The 20,831-nt window shown below is 37.9% G+C and overlaps 1 protein-coding gene across 5 annotated transcripts; it reads right to left on the bottom strand.

Annotated features, from left to right (window-relative positions):
* Positions 1–6,255: 6,255 nt before the first annotated feature.
* LOC145582119 (uncharacterized) lies at positions 6,256–20,100 on the bottom strand. Of its 5 annotated transcripts, none has more exons than XR_014099776.1 (6): positions 16,633–20,100; positions 10,798–11,104; positions 10,243–10,699; positions 8,615–8,782; positions 7,915–8,012; positions 6,256–6,523 (listed from the first exon to the last, which is right to left on the bottom strand). XR_014099776.1 is itself a non-coding variant. In XM_081639141.1 (4 exons), the coding sequence occupies exons 2-3, from the start codon at positions 11,017–11,019 to the stop codon at positions 10,253–10,255; spliced, it is 669 nt and encodes a 222-aa protein (XP_081495267.1). In that variant the 5' UTR covers positions 11,020–11,104; positions 16,633–20,100; the 3' UTR covers positions 7,693–8,782; positions 10,243–10,252. The 5 variants fall into 5 exon arrangements, 1 of the variants encoding a protein (XP_081495267.1); XR_014099778.1 differs by having other exon boundaries at positions 6,256–6,467; XR_014099775.1 differs by having other exon boundaries at positions 7,915–8,782.
* Positions 20,101–20,831: the final 731 nt, after the last annotated feature.

Raw genomic sequence — 20,831 nt, 5'->3', positions numbered from 1 at the left:
CCTTGAAAATTGGGGACTTTGTGTTACAGAAAATGGAGGCAACCGGTAGGGCCAATGAGCTTTGAAAGCTAACTCCTAATTGGGAAGGCCCCTACTGGATCTATGAAGAAGTGAGAGACGACACCTACCGCCTGGAAACTCCAGACGGCAGGTGGCTGCCTAGAACTTGGAATGTAGATAACTTAAAAAAGTACTACTTCTGAGATTTGTAATTTTTTGTAAAAATCATATCAATGAAAAAAGTTGCTTTTTGATTTTTATAATGTTTCTTTGCATAACATGCACAATGTTTAAAGCATCGCCTGTGCAATGTACAGACGTCGACAGTCACTATTAAAATTAAACTAAGTTAAAAACTTAGTGGCTAAATCAATATCCAAAAGACACGAGGCCAATGGCCGGATGATACTTATTTAATAAATCCGTCTGCTCCAACATGAGTATGGCGTCCGGCGACACCCATCCGGGTGGAGTCGTCGCAGAGAGTATCTCCCATTTGGGTGGCAAAGTGCTCTACAAACTCGTACAGATGGCAAAGATTGAACGACCTAATTGGTCAACTCATAGCCGTCTGCTTAGAATAATCTAAAGAGAAACTAGGTTTTCGAGAAACGGATGTCGCAAGACATTAGCCGGTGATCGGCTGAAGTTCTAACAGATTATTTTTCGAAATTATGCAAGTCCTCCCAATGGGGCAAAAGGACATTAAGAATAATTGGATTGCAAGTACACCAGGCGGAGAAGAAGGAAGTTTAATATGACTTATTCACCACCTGGGATAAACGGTGGTTTTCTTGTGTGTTTGGACTGCTGTGTAATTGGTTTGTGGCAATCACTACTGTAATTGATTGACTTGAGAACCTCTCATACTCTTTATAGTATCAAAAGTTCCTAAGCCAATCAATGAACATAGTATTGAAACCAACCACACAGCCGCCCAAGGGCAAGTACAGCCGGTTTAATATCTGTCGCATGCTCTTAAAGAGTTAGGCAAAGACTCAGGTATATGTAAATGCAAAATTTAGACGCAAATGCAAAAACTGACACAATTTGAACAAAAACCGACTCAGTTGGTACTTTCATAAATAAAACACGGCCACAAGAGCCGGGAAGAAATGTTGAACCAAATTACCATCCGGATAAAAACAGACTTCAAATTGTTGATTTAAACATTCAAATATTCGGCACGCAGGCCGGAAATGCAGACGACTTTTAGCCAAATTGAAGACAGAAATACTTAATTTTGTGGCGCAGCCGGGACCTACTATTTAGTCTGTTCAGGCGGCGGTTGAGTAGAGTTCACTTGAGCATCTTGTTTTTGCTCTTTCTCACCTCCGCCTACAGCTTGAGCTGGCTCTTCTTCTTCGACCTCCTAGTTGGCCTAAGCATGGAATGTCCCATGGTTTGGTTTGCCCTCGGCCTTAGCATTAATGACCTCATCAACATAATGATAAGCCAAAGCCTAGAGACCATACTCCTGCCTTGGGCATAGAGTGTCCCAAGCAAGCTTCATGCGGTATGTGCAGTCGGACTCGTTCTCTTCAACAATCCGATCCTGCTCGGCCTCCAGTGTCACCTTGAAGTTCGCTTGAGCCTGGGCCATCTCATTCTTCAAGCGGTTGACATCCGCGCGGAGATATGTGTTCTCCTTGTCAACCGCCTTGAGGTCCGACTGAGCATTTTTTAGCGCAACCTCAAAGTCGGAGGCCTTTTTCATGGTAGCCTCCAGCTCAACCGTCAAGCGCCTTATCTTCTCCGCCTGTTTCAGTTCAAATGCTTTAGTCTCAAGTTCATTTATTATATATTGAGCAACGTCTGCGGAGTCTTGTGCAGCTTTATTGGCTCGTTTTACCTCAGTCCGCTTGCGATGCCATGGTCTCTTCAACCCATCCACCCTCAGCATAGCCTATGGACACAAGCGGAGCGTTAAGAACTTAAAAAACGGAGAAACACTTAATGAAACTTGATTTATAGGGACATACCTCAAACAGGAGGGCCATGATCCGATCAAGGTTGAACGTCTCAATGCTCGGGATGGCATCTTTCTCCTTCTTAGGGATGGCCCCAAGCATAGAATTGGCGTACTGCTGCACATTCAGCCTTCGGGGGGAATCTGCATCACAACCAAGATTGGGTGAGTAAGCTACGTAGGCAACACCTATCTGTAGACGGCTCCCTGATGAACCCTCTGAAGTCTCCTGTGAGTGAGACTTCACCCGCATGGGCTAGGGAAGCTCAAACGGTGATCTGAGAGGACTAGCCATACCTTGCTTAATAATCTGCAGGTTGTCATCACCCACAGCCGTGGCAGAACTGCGAGCTGCCTTAGGCTTTTCGTCCCCCTTAGGCACCGCCGCTGCGCCAAACTTCTTGCCTAGGTCTATTCCTAGGCCAAAGCCTTGTAAGCTGATGCTCTTTCCCCCGATATTGAGACGGGGTCTCCCCAACCGGCAGTTCAGGAGCCGTCTGGGTCGACGACACCTTCTGAGATTTGGTGGAACTGTTGGCTGTCTCGTCCGGCTTCCGCTTGATGAGCTTTTGGAAGGATCAAGGAACATCCTGCAAGGAAATGGTACAATGAGTATACTGCCGGCAATGAGCCGCCTCTAGTAAAAGATTAAAATGAAATTCAAAGTAAACAGATCAGACGGTGAATACCTGACCCTTGGCGGCTATTTCCGCCCTTTGCTTCTCCGCCTTGTCTTTGCGGATCTGTGCGGCCGACCGCCTGGGGGTCTTGTCGTCTGGGAGCATTCTCAAAGCTTCTTCTGCAAAAGACAAACAGTCAATTCAATAGAATGATAAGATAGTCAATGCGACAATAGAGACGGTAAAGTTGCCGAATGAGTAAAAAACCTACGCTTTGTGAACATCGTGCTTTGTCCACAGGCAGACAAGAACGCCTCGTCCCTCAACCACTCATGTTTCGGGATCCAGTTTTTTGGGACACTTATTAATTCCCCGGTTAAGAGGGTGTCCGTTATGAGTTCGAAGAACCCCGCCTCTATGATCTTTTCATAGTCCTCCTCCGGGATGGCGAGGAACTTGCACTTTTGACCTAGAATGTCGGGTTTTTTATTGTATCGACGGAGCTCGTAGTTCTCACGCCATGTGGGGGCAGAAACCAAATAGAACCGGTGCTTCCAGTTGTCCCACTTAGACGGTTTATCTAAGGTCATCTGATACTGGGGATAGGTGGTCAAAGTATACCACGCCCTCCAGCCGCCTGGGTTGCGGCTAAGATAGTGCATGTGAGCAAATGCCTCCTGGCCGGGGTGCAGATCCTGCATCTCACAGGCGGCGACGTATCCCAAAATGTTAACCCAGGAATTTGGGGACAAATTCCAGACACCCAAGTCATACCCCCGCAAGATGGCCTTCACAACATCATGCAAGGGGAACCGGAGACCAGCCAAAAATGCCGCCTCATAGCAGCCGAAGTAACCGTTGGCATTTTCTTAGTCATCCTTCCAGGCAATGGTGCCCAACTCAGGCGGCACCTGGATCATATACCCTTCACCAAGGGGCCGTTTGAGTGTAAAGTTTTCAAGTCCCTTCTCTATACTCACTCTTTCCTTAGCGGGGACGTGAATTTTGAAGGGATCTGCCTTCTCACTCCAATTCTTTCTCTCCTCAACCTCAATATCCTCAAGCGGGGAAAGAGGGGCATCACTACTGTCCTTAGAGCTAGACCCAGAGGCGGTGCTTCCCCCGTCTCTCTCTTGGGAGGCCTCTTCACCATCTGATCCTGAGGCAGACGCAACTCTCTCCCCGTCTCTATCTTCGAAATCAAAATCTCCAAGTTCATCATGGGAGACGACCTCTTCACCGTCTCTACCCTCAGTCTCATATAAGATCTCGTCACTTGGGGTCTTAGGGATCCTAGACGGGGAGTATTCCCCCGAGTCAACTTGCATGTCTTCCCCCTCAACTGGGGTCACTTCATCAAACGGTACTTCCAATGTACCGTCTCCCCTTCGCCGTCTCGTGACTGTTTGTTTGGTTCTAGCCATTGTGTCCTGCACTGACACAGAGACGGTCGGTTTGGGGGATGTACAAAATTGCTCCATACACCCAGAGCCGGCACCCCTAGTCCTAGACTCAGCCGTACCAAGAGACCAGCTGACTACTGACCTAGGCTGTGCCGTGTGTGTTAGTGATGAGTCCATTTATTGAATGAAAGTATACAAATGGAAAAAGCAAGAATGAGCTGAAGGGGGTAGAGACGGTACCTTAATATTTGACTCTGGAAAGGGTCAAGCGTTGACCAGCTGTAGCAAGCAGGTTGAAGGTGATTTTGCTTGTATATAGCACAAGCGGTTTCTGACCGGTTGAGCAGGCGGGCGGAAAGCAAAAACTGTTTGTTTAACACAGACGGTGGTCAGAGTTTTCTCTCTAGAACTCTTTGACTTTCGCTCTCTAAAAACTTTTTGGAAGCGTCCAAAAATGAAGGATAAAACCGTATTTATAGAGGGGTAAATACAGGGGCATTCCCGTAATTTCCCCAGAATGTGAAAAGTTAAATTTCACAGTTAAAATTCAACCAGTGGCAGAGTGACACGTGTCATAGATGCCATGTGGCGAGCCACATCACATCTGATAGGGGCAAGTGTATTGGGTAATTTTTACCCAAGCTACGTGGGCCAATCAGATGGTGACACGTGTTAGCCCCGGATTTGTCCAATTGGACCTATCCCCCATCTGACACGTGGGGTTCCCAGATTTCAGGAGAAAAGGCGGCCTTTAGGGCCCTAATCCCTAGAAAGCCATCATTCGGCGTAGCCCATCAGAATTAGGTCAGAGTGACCTAATCAGGGGCACATTTATCAATGACCCTATAAATAGGGAGATTCCCCCCATTTTGGGGAGACACACAATTCATTATTTATTACAGCCTACCCTACATTCTCTGATCAGAGAAAACACCTGATCTCGGAATCCGAGAAGATCTCACTTTTACCTTTCTGCAGTTTTTACTTTCTCCAACGCGTTCTAACTTGATTGTTGGAGGCGGAGCTCCAACCAACCGCAGTCTCCGTGTTTTGCAGGTACGGACCGCGCTGGACCAGTCTTGGTGACGTAACTCTCCCGAGGGACAAAAACACCCAAAATATCTTTTATAACAAAGTCATCAAGAAATCAGAACTTTTCTCAAAGGGGCTCCTCTAGTTGTATCTATTATGCATTTTCCAACATGGCCTTTTATAACAAAGTTCATGTTGTAATTGAAATCATACCATATAGAAAGCGGTCAAGGCTTTTATTTGGCACAAACTAACATACAAGTAATTTTTCTCTCCGTCTAAGCAAAATCCATAAAGTTTGACAAGATTCTTATGTTGCAGCTTTGCTGCTAAGCATGCTTCACTCTTGAATTCCCTGATTCCTTGAGGGACTTGCAAGCCTCTTAACGGTTATAGCTTGTCCATTTGCATAAGTGTTCCCTAAATTTGAAAGTGAACAGATATAAATTAATTGTCTAACAAGAAGAAATTACAGGTAAGAAGTTTGACATAAAAAGAAAAAAACAATAGTTTTATGTAATATCTGTCAATTATGCAAACATACCATGTAAACAACTCCAAATCCACCTCGGCTAATTTTATTTTCAGGAGAGAAGTTGTCAGTGGCGACTTTGATAACATCAAATTGCAAGTGCAGGTTTTCCACGCTTACAATCTCTTCAATTCTTGCAGAACACAACACATAGCACTACAATAAATTGACCTTTGTGCCATGAGTAAAATCGTGACACAAGTTTGAAATTCCTGTGGCTATATAATTTAGCCACAAGAATTTCGTAATTTACTCCCGTGGCACAAGAGGTCATGGCTAGGAATTTGCCACGGAAAAATGGATGTCGTGGCAAATTTAAAATTTTATGTCACGGGTATTCATGTGGCAAACAAATTCAAGTGCCACGAATAGTAACGTGGCTAACAAATTACTTGCCACAAATTCTATGGTGGCTAATAAACATTATTGCCACAAATATTACCGTGGCTAATAAGCTTGTTTACCACAAGTACTACCGTGGCTAGTAGACTCTGTTGCCATAGATTACCGTGGCTAATAACAATAGTAGAAGAAAAAAAAACAGGCACCGGTTCAAAATGGCTAAAAAGCACTGATATACACAAAAAACTTTAATATTTTCATTAGTAACTTGTAAATTTACACTTTCATCCCAAATGTTCAACGGACATAGTACATACATACACATAAAACTTAGATAATTTGTAGTTTCTTTAATAACTTATAATTTTACTCTTTTCATCCTAATAAAATGAAGAAAAAAATTATACAATTAGTCAATTTGAGTACACTAAAATTGGAGTAGCAGCAGAGAGCAGTAGCAGTGTTCCAGCAACTAGCAGTAGCAGCACCCAAATTAAAATAGTGGCAAATTGGCAAATCATGGAGCATCTAAAACACCTTTCTCCGACCAGCACACTACACAGCTTGAACTTCAATTTCAACCAGCAATTGTTATGAGATTACGTCATGATATGTCCGAAATTCACTGTAATTTCAGAAGAAGAATATTTGCATATACTAAAATAAGTATTAGCCAATGTAACAGAGTTTTGCTCAAGGAGGGGCATATATTACACTAAGAAAGAAAGTCCAAAGTACACTTCCATACAAAAAATAAAGATTAGTTAGATTACATAATTATAAAAGCCGCAACTAATGCTACATACCAAAAAGAAATAACCTTTTCATACTGAATATTCAACCATGACCCGAGTCAAATTAGAGTTTATACGTAGAAACACTAGAAACAATAGGGCAAGTATGATGCATTATATGATTTAATGATTAATCAAAATTAACACACTAATAATATGAATTACAACCTTCATTGACAAAGTAGAACCCTTCACAAGGCAAGAAACATATAACCAAGTTCAAAACGTTTTAGCACTATTAGCATATTAACACACTAATTGACCACTATTGAAATCTCATACACTACCTTACTTGAATAAAAAAAATAAAAAAACAATAAATAAATAAAAATTTGATATGAAAACTTGAAAGATATAATTAATAAGAATAATTGAATATTTATTAAACTTGGGAAAGTCCATGTCGGCATGATTACACCACTAAATTGAAGAACAAAAAAAAAAAACCTCTATTATTATTCAAATATGAGTAGTGTAGTTAGAGTAGATATTTTACGTTTTAGTTTATCATATAAGCATTCAAAGTTGGCCTTTTAGTAGACATGGATAGAAATTATGAATGCTCCTTTAGCTATTCAAGATCTATTACTTATTATGACCTTTCCTTCACGTTGTAAACTTAAATTATGTCTTAATTAAACAATAAACAATAAACATTGTTAGAGTTAATCAAAAAAATTCTAACTTATTAGAAGAGCTATAACAGATGTTCATGCTTCATATTGGTGAAAAAAGCACCACTTATATCCAACTTATCTTGCAGAATGTTTATCCCAATATCCCTAAGGAATCATATCCATTTCAAAGATTGCCAAGCATTCTCAAACGGCACAGTTAAATGTCTATCTTAGGAACACAAATCCAAAGACTACCAACCTAAATTTTCTATATCCAAGCTAAAAAATTGAACTAAAGACAATAAAATCACAAATGGAGAAAGGATGAAAGAAATATGATGCATGTAATTAAAATAGAACCCTTTTTCCCTTTATATATAACAAAGGAAAAGCTAACAGAATTTCCCGCCACACCCGAAAGATAACCACTTCATAAACTCCCAACTGCCAACTAACAAATATGTCAACAACAGACATGTTATAAACAACCATTCAACCTAAATTAACAGACATTAACTTCATTCAAGGAATTCATTGAACACCTTGAGAGCACATAATTACAAGACATAAACAAAATAACATATTCAAGTTGCAAATGTACTCACCTTGGCACAAATATCGACAACCCGGCTGAGTTCTTCTCCAAATGCATCTTCATCTTTCAACAATGTCTTCTTTAATTCAATTTTGAACTTCTGAGTTTCTTGCAAAATCCCCAAAAAAAAAAAAATAAATTAGAAGAATAAAAAAGAGCAAAAACATAAGATAAAATATAATTATAGCAATAATTTGTGCAATGTTATTATTATAGCTTTTGTGAATTCTGGAATTTGGTTAGGATACACGTAATTCCAAGGTGGGTTTGCCCCTGAGAATTGAGGAGAGATACTCTGAAGTGCAATATTGGCTTTTCAAGATATTATCAACTTTGAATGTTTATCTTTCCCACTCAAAAGTGCAGATTCAAAAATTTGCAATTCTGAATTCACAGAAATATCAACCATCACCATTTGATAATTGATTAAATCACACTCAGCACAGTATGACTATAAACAACTTTGATATAGTATACTACAATAATACACCCGTAAATAAATTCCAGTAGTAATTGATCATAAAAATGCAATATGAAGCCCATAAAACTCAAAGATTCAACAAATCATTGCACCAACAATATACACACTTCCATTTCCCTAAGTTGGTCAGCACACAATTAAGATTAAACAAACTATACATTGGGCAGGAAGTGTTAAAGAAGTTAATTGCAAATCAACTATTAAAGAAAGTACAACAAGGAAGATGAACCAGTAGTTTTAAGTTGTGAAGGCTGAGATTTTGCTAGTAACTCTGTAATTGCCCTTTTTCCTGCAATTGCCCCCTGCCTGCTCCCCCTGCCTCAGCCTCCTGCTGCACCTTCCCCCTCACTCCTGCAACTGCCCCCTTGCTTTATTGATAGTAATTTAACTCGAGAAACTAAACAACAGGACATGCAAATTGTTATTCGAAGATTGAACAGATTATACACAAAAATTACAATCAAAGTAATTTCTTGTTGATAATATCGAATTAATTAAATGAAATCAGATTAGCTAACATATGAAATATTAAAAATAAAAGAAAAAAAATCAGTTGATCCATACAAAAATTGAAGCACAAAATTGCAAAAATAAATCAAAATTGGAGAGCAATTCTACACAAGTATCGCAACTAAAATCCTACTAAATTCAATTGCTACCACATACGTTTTAGAAAAATTAAATTAAATCACTATTGCTTCTTAGAATAAAACAATATTTACGAAAAACCAAATCATTAATAGATCTAACCTTGAAATGTTGTCGAAGAACTGATCATGCAAATGTTGGTTGAATCTTGGAATTAAGGATCGTTCGAACGATTTTGAATCTTCAGCAAACAAGGGGTTTAATTTTGAGGGGAATTTTGTGGTTTTTTCTTTCCATTTTTTTTTAAAATTGGGGGATGTTTTAAGTCCTCAGTCTCACCAAAAAACAATGGTAAATTTTATGGATTTAAAACTTTTTCCACATTTTAATAAATGAATATTAGTCTGACTATAGATCCTACGACAACAGCTTACAGCATAGAAGCAGATATAAGCTAGAATGTATACATGTATGAGTGATAAACAATGTATAGTTTGGACAGATTTGAAAAGGATATCTAGAATTCTAGATATCTTTGCATCACAAAATCTAAATGTTAGCTTACTAGAATTCTAGATATCTTTGCATCACAAAATCTAAATGTTACTAGAACAGTCAATTATTAAATTTCACTATCTTATTCATGAGATCAGAACAAATACTTTCTGTGCAGACAAGCAAAGCTATTTCAACTGACATTAATAACAAAATCACAGAGAAAATAAGCTATTTCCTGTGCAGTTTGTACTAACCCACATCTGTAGCAATGTTTTTCCCTTTTCTCTGCAATGAACCCAGAACCTCCACCTAACGTTTTAACTTATAGCAAAAGACAGAAGAAACAGCTGCAGCAGACCAACAACAACAACAACATACCGAGGCCACTACAAGGTCAGGCAGATAACCGTTAAAGTGCAGCAGACAAGCACAAGCACAAGGTAAAAACTAACTTATATCAGCTTTAACAACAAAGCAAAACAAATTTCCACCAACTCGATTTCTGTTAGAGATAATATCGGAAAATATATGTGTTCCGTATTGATCTTTAACAATTTCGAATACTGACTCATGATATGGTCAGCTAATTACTAGGGCAGCTAGTGGCAGAATCCAACTCACAGTGTACTCCAATATTTCATAAATCTTGAAATAAATTTAAGCCCATTTAGTAAACAAATCCAGATATAATTAGAGAAAAACAATTCACTAGACTTTAACATGTTAACAAAAGTTGAAATAAATAATACTACGTAAAATGATTGCAATTACCTTGCATTCTTTAGCTTCCAAACTGAAATAGAACTTCATCTTGTAATTCTTGAATACCCTCATATTCATTACCAACATCATCATCATTCTCATTTAGTGCATCCGCTTCATCATTCTCACTTAGTGCATCCGCATCGTCATTGTTATTCTCATTAAATGCAGCGCCATTATTCCTTGCTTTTCTTGTAAGAGAATTATTCAAAGATTGATTAATTGATACAAACCCGTCATTATTTTCTTTTTTCCTTTTCCGGAACTCAAGGTACGCTCGTTTTGTTCCCTTCTTTTCTGAAATAACTTGCTGCTTCTTTTGGATGTGTTGATCTTTAACACTAGCAACCTCAATTGAGCGAATGTTCTGAACTTCATCAACTGCATGCTTCTTACGGCTATTCACTTCCACAACATCAGCCATAGTTTTAGGGCGAAGTGATGATTTCTTTACCTGCTTTGAAACCTATAAAACAAAAGGTAATTATAGCATTACTAATTGCATGTAAACCATGAAAAACAATATAAAACAGTGTGTATAAATGAAAAAATAGAAGTGAACACCTGCTTACTAGATTTTCTTTTTCCAGAAGTGACATTGTCAGCTTCTATAATGTCATCAGTTTCAATGTCATTTTCACCATCATATTCGGACATAGAGTCATCATCTTCATTTTCTGGTATACTATTCTGCCTTGCACTTGGACAAACTAAGGCTTTTGTTTTTCCTTCAAGTATCTTATTAGCTACAGATGCTGATCCTCGGGCTTCCATTCTCCTCTGCATTGAATTTCAATTTTTGAAGCCGTTGCAACTCATATTCTGTAAGCTGACTTTGGGAAGCAGGAACTTTGGGTCTACTCCGTTTCATCTGGAAAAAAAAATGGAAGTACGTTAATTATGTATGTAAATATAATAAACTGAAATAAATTGCAATGTAAAATATAATAAACTGAAATAAATTGCAATGTAAAAAAAATTGAAGTATGTTCATTATGTATGTAAAATAACATTTAGTGAAGTATTAAAATAATGTATGTCAATACCATCTGAAAACTCTCTAGGAGGGACTTGAATAGCATAATGCCAACCTTCTCTTTTCAAATCTTCTACATAAAACACTTGATGTGCTTGAGTTGCTAAGATAAAAGGTTCTTCTTTAGAAACGGTCTTATTCATATTAACCGTAATAAGCTCATCATCATCCTTCTTTGAGTGAAACCATTGACATCTAAATAAGACAACGCTGAAATGACCATGATAGGATATCTTAATGATTTCAGTTATTGAACCATAATAATTAACATTTCCCACAACAGGATTTTGATCTTTGGAGCTTGCAAAACTATGTGTAATGGTTGTTAGAGTGACGACACTATTTTGAGTTACGCAGTTTGCATCTCGCTTCATGGTATGAAATCTATAGCCGTTAACCGAGTATCCTGTGTACTTTTTGGCAACGTGAGAGGGACCTTTTGATAACAACAAAATATGGTTCGAGATATTCTCATGGCCATTTTTAAGAATCAAATCAACTTTCTCCCTAAACCAATCCATGAAATCCTTGCTATGGTCTTGAGCACTATTCCATTTTCATTTCCTTTTAGCACTTACACAAATCTTGTGCTCACTGTAAAAATAAAATATTTATCTTACTAACGCACTAGAGTTAGAATAAAGACATTTAAAAAAAAATATTATTAAACCTAAATTTTGGTTACAAATCTTACCTTACATATTTCTCAACTTCCTCACAATGACAATTGAACAAGACATAACGATGCCCTTGTTCCCATGTATCGCGATCAATTATGTTTCCACGATTTTTTTTCTTTGAGGTCCTTCCTTTTTCTTTGATAGGATGTCCTACCTTAGGGAAAAATGATTTTGAGGTACCACACTCATTAACTTCAGGTGTGGCTTTGCTTGATCGCTTCAAAAATCTAGCTATGAAAGCAACACATTCTTTAGCTTGGTATCCTTCTGCCATTGAGCCTTCTGAGCGAGCCTTGTTTCGAACATCTTGTTTCATTTCATGAAGATTCCTCTCAATTCCATACATACACCTTGAACTCACAGTGGACACCTAACTTAATTTGGTCTACCAAGTGTATGGGTAAATGTTCCATTATATCAAAAAAAGCAGGTGGAAAAATCCTCTCAAGTAGGCATAGAGTTTAAACTATCTCAGATTGCAATTTGTCAAGATCTCGAGGATCAATAGTTTTACTCCATATACCTTTGAAAAAAGCAGAAAGTCTTATCAAAGGACTAGCAACATCTTTAGGTAATGATGTCTGCACAACAATTGGAAGAAGATAATTCATCATAAAATGAGCATCATGACTTTTGTAGCCTGCTATTTTCCTTTCTCCAACTTGCACACAACGACTAAGGTTGGAAGCATAACCTTGAGGAAGCTTAGCATTTTTTATAACCTGGCAGAACTTACGCTTCTGCTCCAATGACATCCAAAAGCGAGATCTTGGAAATTCTTCACGACCATCTTCCAATTCTATTCGTTGAAGCTCTGGCATCAAATTAAGTTCTACCAAATCTCGACGAGCACTCACATTATCCTTGGTCTTCAGAGAAATGTCTAATAATGTCCCAATGATATTATCAAAGAAATTTTTCTCAATATGCATTACATCAAGATTATGGCGATTAGAGCAATGCTTCCAATATGGTAACTCAAAAAATATGGGTATCTTTCTCCACGGATTCGGATCATCCACATCACGCCTTGGTTTCTTTTGCTTCTTTCCAAATGCATTTGGAAAATCACATAACATATTCTCAATATCAATTCCATTCAATGGAATAGGTTGACATCTTTCCTCAAGTTTTCCGTCAAAATTTCTCTTATCATGACGCCAAGGGTGAGATGGATCTAAAAATTTACGATTGGCCCTATACACAGTCTTACCACTACAAGGCAACCACTCGGAATCTGTTTCATAATGACATTCAGTGCATGCCAAGTATCCTATTGTGCTCCACCCAGATAACATTGCATAACCCGGAAAATCACTCACCGTAGTCATCAATGCTACATGCATGTCAAACCTTTGATTAGTCGAAGCATCATAAGTTTCCAACCCAAACTCCCACAAATCCTTCAAGTCCTTGATAAGTGGCTGCAAATATATGTCAATGTCATTGCCAGGGGAAGACGGGCCGGGAATTAGTAAGGCTAGCATCAAAAACTCAGGCTTCATAATCATCCAAGGAGGCAAGTTATAATTAATCAACATAACTAGCCATGTACTATGGACAATGCTCATTGAATTGAAAGGGCTAAATCCATCTGTGGCTAACCCAAGCCTCACATTGCGTGGGTTCTCAGCAAACTTTGGGTATAAAGAATCAAATTCCTTCCAAGCTTAACCATCAACAGGATGATGTAAAAGATGATCATTTTCACGCCCATCAGCATGCCAAGTCATGTATTTCGCCGTCTCTTGACACAAAAATAGTCGTTGAAGCCTTTTCTTGATTGGAAAGTACATAAGAATCTTTTGAGGAATCCTATAGGTTTTTCCATTATCATTTTGTATGTCATTCTCTGTGTCATTTGATTTCCATCTTGGTGTCTCACAAACATGGCAGCTTGTTGCATTTTCATGCTCTTCCCAATATATCATGCAATCATTTGGGCATGCATCTATCATAGTGTAATCCAACCCCAACACTTTCAGAACACTTTTTACTTCATTGAAAGAAGCTGGCAGTTTACATCAGGTAACACCTCCCTTATAAGCTCCAATATATCTCCAAAAGCAACATTAGTTAGCTTATGATCACACTTCAAAATAAAAAGTCCGATCATGAAGGAAAGTTTTGAATGATTTTTACAACTAGGGAACAATTCTTCCTGGCCCTCTTCAACTAACTTAAAAAACTTTTTTGCCTCATCATTTGGCCCCTTTCTAAAAGCGTCACGTGCATCATGCAACAATTCTACTATGTCATCATTAAAATCATTTGGGGTTGACCCTTCTTCATTATCCAAAACAGTTTGTTCCCTTTCAAAGTTGATCCCTAACTCTGATAACTTATCCGTTCGTGGAACAAAACCATTACAAATAAGGTGATCTCTCACAACACCTTCATGACGCCAAAAATGATAATGATAACTTTCACAAGGACAACAAATTTGATTTCCTTGAGACTTAGAAGCAAAAGCCTTTTTTACATATTCATCTACTCCCGGTTCATATTCATCACTCCATTTGGCAAACATCCACCACTCTTTAGTTCCACTATCCATACCTTAGGGTAAGAATTAAGAGGGTTATTTTACTTGATTTTTACAATAAAAACATTTGATCAATTCATTAAGAATTAAGAGAGTCACTGACAGAAACCTTAAATTATCAGAAATTGACAGAAACCTTAACCAGCAACTGACAAAAACATTTCATTATCAAAACCAGCAACAAACAAAGTACCTAAGAGTCCTTCATGTACGTGATCAATTCAAAAGTCAAAAAGAAATTGATACCTTTCATTATTCAACAATATATATTAGATAGATTTGTATCCTCAGTGTATAATAATAATCAAAATTAGTGGCTTTATTTTGAAATCAGAATATCTAATTCAGATCATAGATGAAGTGAACTAAAAATGCATAAAATGTAGGATATTAACTAGAATATTCTTCCATAATAGTTTCCAGATCAGAAACATATATAAACTAATGTAGAGGACTCAGTTCAGATCAGAAAGTGGAATTGATGTACATAAATTGAGTCCATGGTTGTTTCAAGATAAATTATGCTGGCCAATTAGCATAAATCTGGGTGTATAATGCACACAATACATCCACACTCGTAGGAAGCTTTGCCAAATGAGCGACAAAATAATCTTGGGTGTACAATAAACTATTGTGTACAACAGATTTTATCTGTCACGTGTATAAAACCGACACATGTATGACCTAAGGATAGTTTTCCCCAAGTAAATGTACCTAAAATGATACTATGTAGCTCTCAAGTCCAACAATTCAAGCACATGCTCCTGAGATAGTGAGCTTAACTATACAATCACTTTCAAAAATACTTTCTTGTAGAAGAATTTAACATTCTAAGCACTACCCAGTCAATATTCTTTGGTCTACAATATGAGCTAGTATTTTAGCAATGTTGAATATATGAACATGTCTTATCTCAGCATCTAAAAGCTGCTGAATCAAAGTTGATGAATTCGTACACACAATTACATGCGTTTAGGAATGATCTCTCTCCCTCTTTTTTTTAATCTTCTGAAAGTAAATAAAATAGCACTAAAAATGCTCTGAAAGTAGAACCAATCAGCTAGAACATTCTCTCTCACAAACTTTCCTTAGGAATCAAGACTTAGTAGAGATCATGCAGACCAATTACTGATTCAACCACCTCTAAAAGAAAATAAAATAAAACAAATCAATAACTAATCATGAACGATTCTCTTTATCTTGTCCCTTAATTAACAGAAATTTTGTTATATACCCTGATTGTGTTATTGATTTCACCAAAAAAAAAATCTTCATGAAGATTCAACAAGTAGTACTGGCTTTTCATTGCAGTAGCAATATAAGTAGACTTTATATTGCCCTTTAAATTTAACAAACTTAGAGTATGTAATATAAAGTCTACACTAGTAGTAATAGAGTAATATAACCAGAATATATTCCAGACAATGCCCTTTGATAAGTACCAATTCACATTAGCTTATCTATTCACTTATCTATTTACAGCTAACTTCACAGATATTACAGTAAATAGTGCTCTATGAGAAAATGTTTCAGGCAGATGGACTCTCTTGACACCCACATTGGACTCCCTTGACACCCACATTCCCTCCTCTCTAAAGAACTAAATAATAGAAGACACACGGTTTACAAAGGCTATGTAAAATCCGAACAACACTAAAAAAAAAAAGATTCGGAAATATAATTTGTAAATACAAAGAACTAAATAATTGCATTTATATGAAATTTTCCCAAAAAACCAACAATATTCGAGCAGAAACACCCTAAAACAAAAAAAAAAAAAACAAAACAAAACAAAAAAATTCAATACTGCTAAAAGAAACCCATTAAATTCGAGCAGAAACACCCTAAATTTCTAGCACAATATACACTAGAAAATCACAGCATTTTTTCCCCATATAATTCGAGCAGAAAAAACTACAAATTCAACCAAACATACCCCAACAATGTATAGCATTTTCACAGTAAAAATTGAGGGAAAAAACCTGAAATTCAAACTCAAAGATAAAGAAAATTCCATATTCCATGGCCTCAAATACAAATTCCCAAAGACAGCAATAAAAATTTAAAATTTAATTTATCAAAGTGCAACAACAAAAATTTCAATTAAGAAATTTCTAAAATGAAGAATCATTGTATACCTTGAACTCAAATTCGAGATATCAGCCACAAGGAAGGGACATGCAAGACGAAAATGGAACTTCTCCACTTGAATTACGCCGCCTCTTGAGCAACCAAATGTCACCTGAAGTTCGAACAACCAGCAACCTCTTGAGTTCCGCCTTCGTCTACTTCGCCTTGGTTTGGAGATTATAAGTAATTTTTGAGTAATTTATGGCCTCAAAAATGGAGATTTGGGGAACTTGATAATTTAAATTTTTTGAAATTGCTTAATTAAAATAGCTTAATAGAATTGGGGGAAATGGACGATTGGGGGAAATGGAGAAAATGGAGAATTGGGGGAAATAGCATGGAGAAAATGATAGTATAGTCGAGTTCTTTTGATTTTCTTTTCTTTTTTTTTTTCCTTATTTTTTGCCCTTGGAATAGTGTAAGGGTTCAAAATATTTGGGCAAAAAAAGTAGAGGGAAGCTGAAATTTTCGGCGCGACTCCTACTTTTTCCATTACATAGTCACAAACCGTTGCAACAGCTTTCCTTTTTGTTGAGATATCTAGGCTGATGCAACGGTTCATTAGAGCCGTGGTAATAGCTCTACCTCTTACAACATTAATGTTGAATGCGTCACATTAGCCTACTCTATTGCAACGACAATTAAAATACCGTTGTATTAGCCTTTATTAGGCCGTGGCATTTGATAAAAAATGTAGTAGTGACTCTCAAAGCATGTACACCAATAAGACATAGGAAGGAACATATTCAAATGCAAAAGCTCGGATGGTAGTATGTCTAAATACAAGAGCTAAACAAGTAAAAAGAAAATATAGCCTCAAAATCTTTTTATTTGTTTTTGTTTAATAAATGAGAGAGGAAAAAAAAAAGGAAAACGAAAAGAGAGAAAAAGGAAAGAAAAGAAAGAAGAAAAGAAAAACACAAGAATGCAAGCAAGACAACTAAAACCCAATCGTCAAACAAGCAGTCATTCGGCAACATCGCCAATGACCCCAAACACGCTAGGTGTTACGAGGCAAACATCCTCGAACAATCAACTCTTCCTAAACTAAACCTATTCTAAGAAATCAAGAAAGAAAAAGAAAGAGAAGAAATAGAAGGATCTCACCGGGTACTCCAAACTAAGCTAAAAAGGAGAAGCAAGCATAAAACCGTCAGGATACCTCATCAGCAAAAGAAAGGATAAAAACCCAAGTGAGAGATTTAGAGCTATATACAAAAAGAAAATTGTTAATAACTTCCAGACAAAAACCCAAAACAACCTAAAGAAAAACATGATCATAGAACTAGAGAAGTGAAATCATAGAGCAGAGGTAAAATGCATTCATTAAGAAAGCATCAGGTAATCAGAGAATCAAGTATCAACCGACAGACCATCAACATGTCATCATCATCAGAAAACAATCTCAGTAAACAGAAACCATCATAAATCATCAGCAGAAAGAGACATCAAATCGAAGACAGAGCCATAGTGAACCATAAAATCAAGGGGAAACCAACGCAACACAACAAACATAAGAATACTCCCCCAAGCCTAAAATGAGCTACCCCCCCTCCTAAGCCAAAACCGAGCAACAAGCTGGAAAAATAACAACACAAAGGCAAACAAGCATAAAAGGGAGGGTAGCCTAAATGGCATCACTCGGCACTGTGGTAAGAGATAGAATGGGTACTCCCCTCACCAACCTCAGAAGAAACATGGCTAATGACATCATCCACATCCATTAGACCCTTACCCTTCAATCGACTCTCCCTCATGGCCTTGTCCCTAGCAAAATAGTGAGACCAATCATCAAGAACACCCGGCACACCCGAGAGCTCCCATCGATAAAAAGTCTCGGGATTAGGGAATGGGTCAAGGTTAGCCGGGTCATAAGCAAAGTCACACCCTTCGGGCCTCTTATAGTCGTAAGAGGTCGATGAGATCCCCTTAATGGCATGGGGAGGTAATGGGGCCCCTCCCTATAGGGATAGCACAATCTAGGTCCAAGGGCAGGGTCATATGGGGTCCATTGAGGTATGGGTCCCTGTTGAACCGGGAGGTAAGGGTAGTTAACATAAGGCTCAATCTCCCCCCTATTACATGCATATCATAAACTTGCCTAGCATGGTAATCATAGACTAAAACAAAGTCATTCCCTAAAGGTGAACAATTCAAAACATTTGCAATGGAATCGATCTTTGCATGCAAAATAGACAAGTCACAAGTAGAGAAAGAAGATGAAGATGGGGGAATCAAAGGTGTATCTCCCCGTGACACTAGGGGCTAAGTGGGAGCAAAAGAGTGAACGGGGGCATATGGATTGTGGCGAAGATTTGGCAAAGGAGCCTTCTTGAGAGATTGGTCAACCGACCACTTGTTTGGCGGCCAAGGAATAGCGATGTCCAAGCATCGAGCGGTAGCCTCCGGATAAGGGATGGGGCACCAATCGATTGTCCTTGAAACTTTCCAAATAAACAAGTCTTCTTGAAAAGTACGCTCCAGAAGCCGTTTTAATCAAAGCATAGATACTAAGTAGATGGGATGGAGTTTTCTCTCGTTTATCACAAATAGGCTCAAGAGACTAAAGCATATTCCCATATTTCTTGTTGAGAGAGAGGGCCAAGATAGTGATCATTCCTCCCAATTGAATGCTTCCGAAGAGAAATACACCATCACGAATACCGATGAAACGATCAAGTAAATGGGACGCAAAATCAAGGACCTCGACCTTATCTTCAAGAGTTTTGTCCGCCAACCAAAGCCAACTTAGTTCCTCCCTAAAAATGGCTCCGAGAGACTCTTTAGAGAAAAATGCATAGGTGAGGAGCCGACTAAAGTATCTCAAAGTTAGGTGGATGATGGAAGCCGACTTGGAATATTGAGGACGATAACTATCTTCAACCGAGATGTGTCTCCACCAACAACGTTCCTTATAATTATGATCTCGTTGCAAAACCTCAAAGGCCGGGTAAATGTAGGGAGTACCCTCTATTAACGAAGGAAACTTGAAGGCTTTATAAAAGTAGGAGAGAGGAATCGAGTGGTCATTGTTGAAAACTTGAAAAGTAAGCATTTGAGTAAACACACCATCCAACTTCTCCTCATGCTCTTTCATAGATGAAAGAAACTCGAAGGTGATGCGGGCATAGGACGGAGCATTAAGACCAATGAATCTTCCAAACCCAAATTTCGAGCCAAGAATCTCACATCTTCATCAATTCCTAATGATGTTGTTGCCGATGCATCATAGAATCGAGTTGATAGAAGCTTCCTAGATGAATGACAAATGAAATTATCTTAGTGCTCTTGCTTGGTAAATTCGATGCCATAAGTCTCTTTTACATTGGGCGGAGGTGGCACAACCTCCCTAGATTTAGAACTCCGGGCCCTCTTGGCCCGGCGAAGAGGTGCCATCTACACACAAGCAAACAAGAACTAAGTTCAAAATCATGAAAAAAATGATGTGAAAAGATGGTGCATATCAAGAGCAAATAAATTCAAGGCCACCATTATCATGGAAATAAGAAAAATATCACACCACAAGTGTAAAAATGCGCTTGAACAATAATGCTAACAAGAATTCATGAACTACAAATGAGCACTAAGAGCAACAACACTCCAAACAATCATCTAAAACCCATCAATATGAACATCATTACAACTAAACAACACAACAACACGACCAACAATGATGATACTAAAATAATGGTAATACAAGCAAAATCAAACATCACAAGTTCAAATATACATCAATAATCATCATCAACACAAATATTGGAGGTAAGAAATTAGCAATATGAAAGCACCATTAATACAACTACCTAAACAAGTCAAATCTCTCATGAAAAACCAAGGTAGAAAATTTATCAAGAAAACCAAAAGAAATGAAGAAATCATACCTTGAATTGGTGAGAAATTCTAATGAAATGGAACAAATAGCACAATCACACACTATCAATCAAAAATTGCAAACTCAAAACCCCAATCAAATAATATCCAAAAATCCCAACTTTTGGAGAGAGAAAATCACAAGGAAAGTGTAAAATTGGAGATTTTAGAAACTAAATGAAGTGAAAGATGATGATATTATGATGATAAAATGGCAGCGAAGAAGATGATGATGCTAGAACACAACAAGAGAAATGAAGTAAGTAAATGGAGGAAGAGAGAGAAAAGAAGATGGTGCGTTTATAACAAGGGGGCAGTAGGTGGGCGCGCTCGCGCC

This window comes from Chenopodium album, chromosome 15 (assembly GCF_948465745.1).
Source record: "Chenopodium album chromosome 15, dcCheAlbu1.1, whole genome shotgun sequence".
Lineage (NCBI taxonomy): Eukaryota > Viridiplantae > Streptophyta > Magnoliopsida > Caryophyllales > Amaranthaceae > Chenopodium > Chenopodium album.
The sequence above is the reverse complement of the archived record's forward strand: the minus strand, read 5'-3'. Positions and strand labels throughout refer to the sequence as shown.

Excerpts from the sequence above, each read along its gene's own strand:
- LOC145582119 (XM_081639141.1), bottom strand. The coding sequence starts at position 11,019 with ATGCAGAGGAGAATGGAAGCCCGAGGATCAGCATCTGTAGCTAATAAG. Across the intron at positions 10,700-10,797 it reads AAAGAAAATCTAGTAAGCAG|GTTTCAAAGCAGGTAAAGAA; the intron begins GTGTTCACTTCT and ends TTTGTTTTATAG.